The following is a 12,014-nucleotide window of genomic DNA, read 5'->3' on the forward strand; positions in this document are numbered from 1 at the left end:
TCTCAAAAGCAACTCAAAGTAACCTTGCGACTAAGGGTGTCGAATGTCGAAGATGCGACAAGGCACCGAGATGATTCGCTAGAGGAAATGGCACAAGGTGTGTGGTCCTTAGCTTGAGGGGGAGAATGAGAGATGTCAATCCAAGTCCCACATTGGAAGTTTAGACAAGGAGTGTCTAATATATAAAGAGATGTCCAACTCTAATTAGTACGAGGCCTTTTGGGAAGGAAACCAAATTAAATCCATGCGGGCTTGGTTAAGGCCCAAAGTGGAAAATATCGTACTAATCGGACAATATAGAGTTGGACACGGGATTTCACAATCCCAACATTGTGCTCCCGCTTCCTATGGACTGGAAATGTTACTGATCGTGGAGTTGCAAAGATTGCGTGGAGTACAGTCTGTTTACCTAAAAAAGAAGGGGGGCTTGGCTTTAGAAATCTAGAAATTTGGAACAAGACCCTCTGTCTGAAGCTGATCTGGAGGTTATATATCTCTAACCCATCTTTATAGGCTTCTTGGATTAAGAAGTACAAAATTGGAGATGAGAGTTTATGGAGTCTCGAAGCTAAAATGTGGGTTCAGGGACATGGAGATCTCTCTTAAACTTGCGATCTTTAGCTACAAACTTCCTGAGAGCAGAGGTTGGAAATGGTGAAACCACACGCTTTTGGTGGGATATCTGGACCCCTTTAGGTCCCTTAATCAACGTATTCGGCGACACAGGTCCTCGTGAGCTCTCAATTCCTTTATTTGCTTCAGTTGCTGATAGCTGTGATGAAAATGGTTGGAGACTGAGAGGTGCGCGCTCGCCTGCTGCAGAGACCCTCCATATTCATCTCACGAGTATACATCTGCCGTCATCCTCACCAACTGAGGATGTATTTTACTGGCTCGTTGATGGGGAGAACATAGATGACTTCTCTGCCTCTCGAACATGGGAGGCGATTAGAAACAGAGCTCCTGCAGTCACTTGGTCAAACAGTGTATGGTTCAAAATGGCAACTCCTCGACATGCTTTCCCCATGTGGATCGCACAGAACGATAGGATGCCAACTAGAGTGAGGCTCACAAGCTGGGGCCTTGGGGTTTCATCAAACTGTTGCCTCTGTGACTCAGCGCCGGAGACCCGTGACCATCTGCTCCTGCGTTGTGATATCAGTAAACAGGTTTGGGTTTTGATTCTGAGTAGATTGGGGTATACTCACTCATGCTTCATCACTTGGACATCTTTTATTGAGTGGTTATCTCTAAGGGATTCCACTACTCCACTGATACTTAAAAGAATTGTTGCTCACGCAACTATCTATAGTATCTGGGGGGAAAGGAACTAACGTCTGCATGACGGAATCTCGTCTACACCTCAAACGTTGTATAAGCTCATTGATCGCCATATCAGAGATACAATCTTGGGGAAACAGCACAGCAAGAAGAGTTTCAAGAACCTTATGCTTTCTTGGCTGATGAATGATTAGTAAGTCTTTTGTTATGGGTTACACTTTGTTTTTATCCTTTTTTGCCAAAGTGCACCCCATCTAGCTTTAACTATTTTGTAAAATCTTACAAACTCTTCTCATATTTATATGAAATTCAAATTCTTGGCCAAAAAAAAAAAATTACGATTTTTTAATTAATATTTTTTTTTTAAAATGTTTATACCCTCTCAAAATCTCAAATATGGCCCTGAATGCAACATTCATTCATTCATTCGTTCTTCTTGTATTTGGTAGACCTTGACAACAACATGGAAACCGCCTCCTAAGTTGGACTATGCTATTGGAGTTCTTTCAGGTGATAAGGTATTGATTGTCTTTCCCTCTTTTCGAAGTTTGATAACATTGTACTGTCTAGTGTGGATGATATCTTATATAAGACTGGACTTGTTATTGGTCTCGCAGTTACACTTGAATCCTGTTCATGCTGTTCCTCAGCTCCGACCATCTATGAAGTATCTTTCATCCAAAAGAAAACAAGCAGAAGCTCCTGAAGAATCTGCAAGAACATCAAAAAAACAGGTAGGGGTCATGATCTAACATTGTTCCTCTAGAGTTTAGCCTTCTTATTTTCTCTTTGTCAAAGATTGTACTGAGTAGTTTGGCTACTAATGCCACCATTTTCATGATTCTCATCCCATTTTTTATCTATGACAGAACAAGGGAGTACAAGTTTCCAAGGATCAGAAACCAGTACCTGAAGAAGGAAAGACAAATGTGTTTATTTTGGTTTATTAATTGAGTTGTTGTTAGATATGGATTTGTGAATTTAATACTTACATCTTTCTTTATTCCTTTTAGAATTGGGTTTCACTCAGGTATCATGGACTTGGATCAGAATATCACTCTAGATACCTTACCAAAATGATGGCCAGTGAGAACTCTACTATAGACTTCAACATGAGCCGGTATATGCTGTCTTCCTTTTCACTGCTAGAGACAATTAGTGTGTGTTTTCTTTATGTCTTCTTGTATCTCATTGTAGGAACGCTTATATCAACTCATTGTGCCGTGGGGAAAGCAGCAGAAACTCCAGAAGGTTTCACTTTGAGCTCTCTTCCATCAGTTTTCTATATGTTTATAACCAAAGTGTCTTTTAAAGTCTCTGACTCTCTCAGGTGTTTGTGCAGGTGATGCAACTCTTAAGGATGGGTTTGTTCTAATGACTTTACGGTATATTTTTTTCATTGAATAGATTGTTTCAAACTTTCACATTTATTTGTATCTTCTTCTATATATATATTTTTGGATTATTATTTAATTATTAAAATCGTAACTATATATATAAAGATTATTAAAATATTGTTTTAACTGTCATATTCAAAAATATTGTAACATTTCACAAATTTAGAAAGTTTTTAAAAAATTAAACTTTTCACTTCACATATTTATATTATCTAGTAAATAATTAAACATTTAGTTTTTATTTAATTTTTAAAATAAACTATATATTTTAAATTCATTGGTTTAAGGTAGTAAATATTAATCATTGTTAGATAATATGATTTTTTTTATTTAAAAATAATAATTTTAAAATTTAACATCAACAAATATTTAAATACTTAACATGTGGAGAGGTATAGTATATTACAACATTAAATTATATATATTTAATTTATACTATCTATAAATCCAATGGATCATCTATTGTTTAAATCCAATTATTGATAGCCCAATAAAAATTTCTGGTAGGTCCAAAATTTAAATGATAAGATTAGAGATTAAATATAACATGATTTTCTAGGAATATGTCTATTTTACAAAAATTACACATGAATCAAGGTTGTGACTTCTATTTTAATATATATGATTGTGTTAGAAAATTCAATACAAAGATTACAAATAAATATTGGGTACGAAAGTTTCACCTAAAACAAAACTGCAAGGTGGACCTCATTTTGTGTATCGGGCTAAGGAGATTGAACAGAAACGTGGGTTGAGTACGAAAGTTTCACCTAAAATAAAACTGCAAGGTGGGCCTCATTTTGTGTATTGGGCTAAGGAGATTGAACAGAAACGTGGGTTCAGTACGCCAAGGCATGCAAGGCATTTGATCATATACACTATAACTTCTTTAAATTAATAATCTATAAATTAATATACACTAAAAATCTATATAAAATAATATAATTTTATAGTCCCAAATTGAATTTTTGGTTCAATTAGTATATCGATAAATTAATAATCTCTATAAATTAATAAAAAAATATATTTTTGGTGTAGTCCCAACATTATTAATTTATAGAGGTTTCACTGTAATTTGATGTGTCAATTTAATTGGCTGAAAGGCATTTGATCATATAGCCGACTGGGATTAAGGTAATCTAAAACTTTAAATTTGATCTAATCAATAATACTGCGAATCCGAAAATGAAAAGAACTACTAAACAGTTAGTGAATAATAAGATTAACTTGTTGTATTTCTTAAATAGATAAAACCATGGTATTAAACAAGCAAAGCAAAATGAAAAACAAGTATTTTAAATTAAAACATAGACTAGAAACGAAAAGCAAGAGCTGCAGCGTAGTAACAAGTTCAACACTCTAGGTTTGAGATCAAGGTCGACTAGTAAGACGTAAGTGATCATCAAGAAGTCCAAAACCCGTCCGAATTTGCTTTCTTCTTCATACGTTTGGTTTTTCGATCATTTTTCACCTACAATGTATGACACATTTTGAGTGTACATGCGACTACTTTTTCTATTCAATCTTTTGTAAAAAAAGAGAGAGAGAGAGAGGAAAAAAGAAAAAAAAAAGAAAAAACTTGCCTCTGGCAAATGATGTCGATCGTACTCAGCTACTCGAAATCGCCTCTGGCCCTGAATATTAGATTTACGAGACGCAGGAAGTCTCTTCTCCTGCGAGTGCAAAAAGTTAAAGAGGGTTATTGCTCAAATGGTTAGAGAATGTTATTTATAGAAAGCAGATGGAGAGAGAGAGGATGCTTACTTCTTCTGCATGTTTTTCATCAGTTGAGAGATGCGTCCTGAAAATATCAATGCTTTTGGTACCAAAGTGGCACAATTTGCAATACAACGTTGCGGTGGGTTCACCACTTTCACTTTTACTGCTACACTTCTGAAGAAGTATTCTTCTTTTCTCTGAACCTGTGGAAATGTAACAAAAACAAAATAAAAAAGCGTGCATGGTGGGTTATGGTTAAAACAGAAGTGGATGTGAGAGAGAAGACCTGCTGCAAGTAAGCTTTCCCAGAGCCACTCGGCAGAAGTGAGCAGGAATGACATTTTGGAAGGCCTAGATGAAATGGCAAGAAAAAGGTTGTAATTATTCTCTTGTAGTAGGCGGACAAGACAATGTGAAATCGAATCCACAAAGTCCGATACGACCATCACTATAGCAGCAGTCTGAGGAGGATTAGCATAATCCCATTTCGACACATCTGAAGACATGTATGTGAAACCTGTATCATCCATCCATCCATCAATCAATAAAATGGAAAGCACTTCAGTTTTGACGTAGAAACTTTAATTTATAACTTTTTATTAGAGAACATATAATTTTTAAGAAATAAAAATAATGTTTGAGTTTTAAGAAGTGTTTTCATATCCAACTCAGATCCGTGGTTGAACCGGTAAACCCGTAAATTGTATATAATCCGGTTCGTATTCAATGAAAAATTCGTTAACTAAAAATACATAGAAACCATTAAAAACTCAAAAACACGTTATTAATACGTGATTTGGTACCAATGATCCGTTAAAAACACAAAATATCTAATAATATTTTAAGACTTTTTATTAATTTAATTATATATTTTTAATATTACATAAACTTGTGATTTTTAAAGTTTGATGATATTTTTATTATTTCATCCAAATAAAATGATAATATAAAAAACTTATTGATATGAGAGTATTAATTTTTTTTTAATAACCTATCATAAGTTTTGTATTTTTTATTTTAGATTTAAAATTTAGTTTTATGATATATAGATTTAAGAAAATAATATTATGATGTCATTACGGTTGTTGATTAATTTAGTTTCATAATATATAGGTATAATATTTAAACTTAAAATATTTAAATTAAATAAAAATAATATATAATCCCATTTTTTATTGATCCATTTAAATATATAATCTGTAGGCCTGAAACCAAAAGACTCAAATGCTATTAATAAATTCTATTAATCCTTTGCACAAATTAGGGTATTTTTAGAAAAATTGTAATTTTTTTTTTTTGATGAAATGTTTAATTTATTGATCAGAATAGAAATAGTAGAGTATTACAAGCTTTAGTGCAAACTATAGCTAAATGATTTACAGATCGAGAAGAAAATCAACTAGGCCGTAACTTCAAACCAACGACGCATTAAACCTTCTAACTTATGGCCCGCCTTGTATCGGAGCGAAGTAATCCTGTTCCGTACTGTTTTATCAATGATCCTGATCAATTGATATACTGTTCGCAAACATGTGTGATGCCTCCTCCCATTTCTTTCCTTCCACAATAAATAGACGCATGTCTGGAACGCCATTTTTAGCAAAATCCTGTCAAATAGGGGAAGTGAGTTGTCGCTGACGTGCCGTAGCGTGCCCATCCAGTCTGGATCTGTGCCATTTCCAGTCAACCTGTTCACCAGCTTGTCCCACACTGTGAAAGAATAAGGACATGCGAAGAAAAGATGATCACGGGTTTCATCCCTCTCACCACATAATACACAACCTTGTTGGATGCCCCAAACTCTCATTCTATCACCCGTGGACAATCTATTCTTTACCGCAAGCCACAATATAAACGAGAAGCGTGGAACTCCCTGTGGAAACCATACAACTTTTCTCCAAAAGACAACGGGTTTTTTATCTCTTACCTGCTCCCAAGTGCTTGATGCTGAGAAGTAAGGCTTATAATTATCATCGGAGTGCTTCCACAGCGCGACGTCGTGTCCGAGAGTTTCATGAGGTAGTTGTACAGTTTGGATGCGATCAATAAGTTCTTGAAAGTAGCGACTCCTGTGGCCACGGATGTTCCAACTTGAATTCCCGGCTGCATCCCGCACCCTTGCATGGCGATCAATTCTCAAATGGCATGTGCCAATTGGGCCAGTGATATCTATTAACTTCCCTACTTGTAGCCAATCATCCACCCAGAAGAAAGCCGTGTGGCCATCATGAACTTCAAAACGTATGAACTCATAAACCTGCAGACGAAGTTTCAAGAGTTTCCTCCAAATTGTAATTTTTATTAAGGGCATAAAATAGGAATGATCATCTTTCAATGGTATTGATATCTGATAATATTTTGAGACTTTTTATTAATTTAATCATATATTTTTTATATTACATAAACTTGTGATTTTTAAACTTTGATGATATTTTTATTATTTCATCCAAATAAAATGATAATACAAAAAATTTATTGATATGACAGTATTAGTTTATTTTTGTTTTTAATAACCTATTATAAGTTTTGTATTTTTTATTTTAGATTTAAAATTTAGTTTTATGATATATAGATTTAAGAAAATAATATTATGATATCATTACGTTTGTTGATTAATTTAGTTTCATAATATATATGTATAATATTTAAACTTAAAATATTTATATTAAATAAAATAATATATAATCCATTTTTATTGATCCATTTAAATATATAATCTGCAGGCCCGAAACCAAAAGACTCAAATTCCATTAGTAAATTTTATTAATCTTTTGCACAAAATAGGGTATCTTTGGAAAAATTGTAATTTTCATTAAAGGCATAAAATATGAATGATCTTCTTTTAATGGTATTGATATCTGATAATATTTTAAGACTTTTTATTAATTTAATCATATATTTTTTATATTACATAAACTTGTGATTTTTAAACTTTGATGATATTTTTATTATTTCATCCAAATAAAATGATAATACAAAAAATTTATTGATATGACAGTATTAGTTTATTTTTGTTTTAGATTCTTGTATTTTTTATTTTAGATTTAAAATTTAGTTTTATGATATATAGATTAAAGAAAATAATATTATGATGTCATTACGTTTGTTGATTAATTTAGTTTCATAATATATAGGTATAATATTTAAACTTAAAATATTTATATTAAATAAAATAATATATAATCCATTTTTATTGATCCATTTAAATATATAATCTGCAGGCCCGAAACCAAAAGACTCAAATTCCATTAGTAAATTTTATTAATCTTTTGCACAAAATAGGGTATCTTTGGAAAAATTGTAATTTTCATTAAAGGCATAAAATATGAATGATCTTCTTTTAATGGTATTGATATCTGATAATATTTTAAGACTTTTTATTAATTTAATCATATATTTTTAATATTACATAAACTTGTGATTTTTTTTAAACTTTGATGATATTTTTATTATTTCATCCAAATAAAATGATAATACAAAAAACTTATTGATATGACAGTATTAGTTTATTTTTGTTTTTAATAACCTATTAAGATTCTTGTATTTTTTATTTTAGATTTAAAATTTAGTTTTATGATATATAGATTTAATAAAATAATATTATGATGTCATTACGTTTGTTGATTAATTTAGTTTCATAATATATAGATATAATATTTAAACTTAAAATATTTATATTAAATAAAAATAATATATCTTATAAGTATAGGTAAGCCCATTTTTATTGATCCATATAAATACATAATCTGCAAGCCCAAAACCAAAAGACTCAAATGCCATTAATGAATTTTATTAATCATTTGCAAAAAATAAGGGTATTTTTGGAAAAATTAAAATTTTCATTAAGGGCATAAAATAAGAATGATCCTCTTTTAATGGTATTGATACATATCAATTCTAATCCGAGCATACGTATAGATATTTTTTCATTTTATAAATGTATTTGATATTATTACAAATATTTTAAATATATAATTTCTATTTTAATATTATATATGTGTAACTCTATAGCATTATTGTTTATATTTTCTATTCGGATTTATTAATATAATAATGACTTGCTTAATATATTTTACTTTTTTATTAATATTCATTATTTACTAATATAGTTTCGAGTTAGGTATAATAAAATAGATAACCTCCTTCAAATATGTGTTCTTTCTTTAATTTATACATTTTGATATAATACATTTTAATTTTTTTTTATATTATAGAAAAGAAATATGTTTAAGGTAATTTTTATTTACATGTCGTGTTTAAAATATATACTTTAACATATACTATTTTAGTATTTTACGAGATTTATAAGTAAAAAATATTTAACATATACTCAAGGGCTAAGTATAAATAGTATAGTTTTAATATCTAAACCCCAATACATAACCAACTTATAATATATATATATATATATATATATATATATATATAAACGATATAAACATATACTGGTTTCATTTAATTCTTTTTATTATCACCATGTATTCATAAATTATATAAGATACAGAGTTAAATACAATTTATAGAAACTACTAACATTTTTTAATTCTTAAATAAAGTCTTCTAGACATATAGAAACAGTTTAATCCTACTATATATTAAAAGAAAACTCATTTTATTGATTTTTGTTTACGTGCTATGCATTAAATAACTCTCTAATTAACTGTTTTAATTTGACTAATTGATGGTTATCTATTTTTCTTTATTTAGTTTGGTTTAAAATGAAAAGTAAAATAAAACCAATGCATCAATTGCCAAACAATATATTTCATCTGTTCTGAAAAGATCCACATTTTAGAATTCTCACATAATAATAAAACATTAAAATTTACATTAAATGTGATTGTCAAACCAAAATCATTCGGTTTTGGGTGATTTAGAAAATGTATCCAAATAGTACTTGGTTAGTTTATGGTTCAGATTCAGATTGTTCTTTCTGGTTTTGGTTGGAATCGGTTTTTGACAATAATAACCGTTTATAACCCGATGAGTAATATTTTCGGTTTCTGTTCAATATTACCGAAATTAACTTAAAAATCACCAAATAACCTAAATCAAAACAAGCTCACTAATTGAAATGTCAAAGCAAAACAAACCAGAAAATGAAACATAGTTTTTTACAAGCTTTCCGTAGTGATTATCCATTCTTTTAAAGTCGATACCATTACCGAGAACTCTTCTCTGAAAAACTGCACCACCGTCTTTATTCTGGGTTTGAGAAGATGATTAGCCTTTTAGGACTATGAACCACCTGACCCTCCACCATTTTTGCTTGCCACAGAACTATATTTATCATGTAGATGTTTCAAGGTATCCAAATTTGATTCACAAAGTAGAGTATATAATCAATGCTTTCTTTTCCATCAAACTTCTCAAACCATGTCTTAGAAACCAGTATACCAACTTACATGTTTAGTTATAGACGTCTATCATATTTAGAAAGTTATACAGTTTTAACTTTGTAAGATTATATGCATCTTCTGGCTTATATCAATAACTTGATGAGACATATCGCTGCTTTGTGCTGCCTTTATTTCTTCAAGCTCTCGAGTCAATTCAGCAATCTGTTTCTGTATTTTCGCTCCTCTATCAGGTAAACTTGCGACCATACTTTCTCTCACATATGAAACCCAAAAACAGAGACTTAGAGAAACCTGAAGCTTTTGCTAGATTATTACATGTTATTTACAAGTGTTGATTCATGTCTTACCTTGTTCTGGAATAGCATAGATAACCGACTGACTCTTGCTTTAATCTCTCTTTCCGACAAGTCATATTCATCTATTGGAGAAATGTTGATGATTCTTTTGTCCAGTTTCACGTCCTTTGGTTTGAAAGCATACTCAGCCCTGGCAGAAACAAGTTTTTTTTTTTTTCAAATAGGTGAGCGATTATACAAAAGCGCAACAGTTAAATTTGACAAAAGGTTGTGGATAGCAATATACCCATTGTTCATGTTGTCCTGAGAAGAGCTTGCTGATGGACCTCCCAAGTATGATGTTGTTCCTCTCCTTCTCCTTTCTTTTTTTCTTTTGCATCAAATGTTTACAAAATAATCATAATCAGGATGTCTGTTTTATAAATAAAAGAGAAAAGTTGTTTTGAAATCCACCTTATTTCTTCTACTTCGTTTTGTTGTATTGGAGCAGTCTTGGAGAAGAGTAAGCTGTGATGACTCACTCCAGATATACCGAGAGTTTCCAGGAACTTAACATGGGATTCTAGAAATTCATCTCTACAGAATTTTACAAACGTAAGCGAATCAAATTCAACGACACTTTCTTTTATTTTCTCTCAGAATCAATGATATGCTTACAGTTTGATCTGGTTGTAATGCTCTTCGTATAGTTGATGTTGTGTAGGTGAAACATCAAATCCTCCCTTAGGAAGACTGAAAAGTTCTCGAAGGTCCTAACATAAATAAAAGTAAAAAAAAATTGCTAAAACGATTAGAAAATAGGATTAACAATTAGAACACCATTGACAACAGAACTGAGACTAAACCTGTTGGCTGAAAAAGCGGATTTGTTCTTTATGCTCAGTCACGGTTTTCAAACAAGCCTCCCTTGTACACCTACACCAATGGCATTACATCATGCGAATGATCATATCAAATCAATAAGCCAACCAAAAAAAGCAGAAAACTTAACAGACCTGCTTTCTGTAAATATTTTCTTCCACAGTTGCTGAGGTCATTAACCAATACACAATGACATCCTTGGTTTGTCCAATTCTGTATGCTCGATCAACGCTTGTGACATCATGAAGATAAAAGGGAATATAACTAACTCATGATGAGAAAAAGAAAAAAAATAATGAAATGTAATGTTAGAAAAACTCACTTCAACAGTCTTCAATCTGTCAGGGGCTTTTGTAGTACCATCAATCCGCAAGAAACTATAGCAGTTGGAAGTAAGAGAATCCTGAATGAGACTTAGCATCTTGCGTGTCTGGGAAAAGATTAGAACACGGTGCCTTTACTGGAATCAAATTTTCCTGGGCAACAATGTAGAAAAAAAATGTATCAAAATGAATTTCACTAATTGAACCATAAATGTGATATAACCAGTAGCGACATGATGAATGACAATTTGCAAGAGATACTGTCGTTCTTGGTCTGAAAATCATTTGTATCCACATTGTCTGCAATATGCATAGCCAATCTCTCTGCGACACCTGCTTCTTCTGGTGTTAGTGTTGATTCCATTCCTGCGAGGACGTCCTCAGCAGCCCTCTTAGTCGAGAGGAGCGGATGGTCGCATATTTGTTTTTCAGAATCTATTTAAAACAAAACAGAGTAGTCAATGTAAGTAAGTGTTGTAAAACTGGACCGGATAGAGCAGGGTCGCAGCTAATAATTTGAGAAATAGTGTAATAAATGGAACACTGGATTTAACGTGGAAAACCCCAAAGGGTAAAAACCACGGACAAGGTAGAAGAATTTATTACGAGAAAAATAATAGGAGTTACAACCTCTCAATTATAACGGAGAAATCGATTAATAATTTTCTCGTTATAATAGGAGAAAATACTCAAACTCTCTAAATAATTTTCTCTCAACCCGATCCCAAATACCCGTAAAAAAAAAAAAATTTTTTTTTTTCTCTCTCTCACGTTCTT

The 12,014-nt window shown here is 31.6% G+C and overlaps 1 protein-coding gene and 1 pseudogene across 1 annotated transcript; both read right to left on the reverse strand.

The window, feature by feature from the left end:
- Positions 1 to 4,080: 4,080 nt before the first annotated feature.
- Positions 4,081 to 9,660, reverse strand: LOC106324453. Its single transcript, XM_013762417.1, has 7 exons — positions 9,646 to 9,660; positions 6,325 to 6,654; positions 6,051 to 6,270; positions 4,684 to 4,914; positions 4,443 to 4,600; positions 4,262 to 4,351; positions 4,081 to 4,149 (listed from the first exon to the last, which is right to left on the reverse strand). Exons 1-7 carry the CDS (start codon positions 9,658 to 9,660, stop codon positions 4,081 to 4,083), a joined length of 1,113 nt encoding a protein of 370 aa, XP_013617871.1.
- A 123-nt stretch (positions 9,661 to 9,783) lies between these two features.
- LOC106324454 overlaps positions 9,784 to 12,014 on the reverse strand; it is a 7,103-nt pseudogene continuing 4,872 nt past the window's right edge.

This window comes from Brassica oleracea, chromosome C2 (genome assembly GCF_000695525.1).
Source record: "Brassica oleracea var. oleracea cultivar TO1000 chromosome C2, BOL, whole genome shotgun sequence".
Taxonomy (NCBI): domain Eukaryota; kingdom Viridiplantae; phylum Streptophyta; class Magnoliopsida; order Brassicales; family Brassicaceae; genus Brassica; species Brassica oleracea.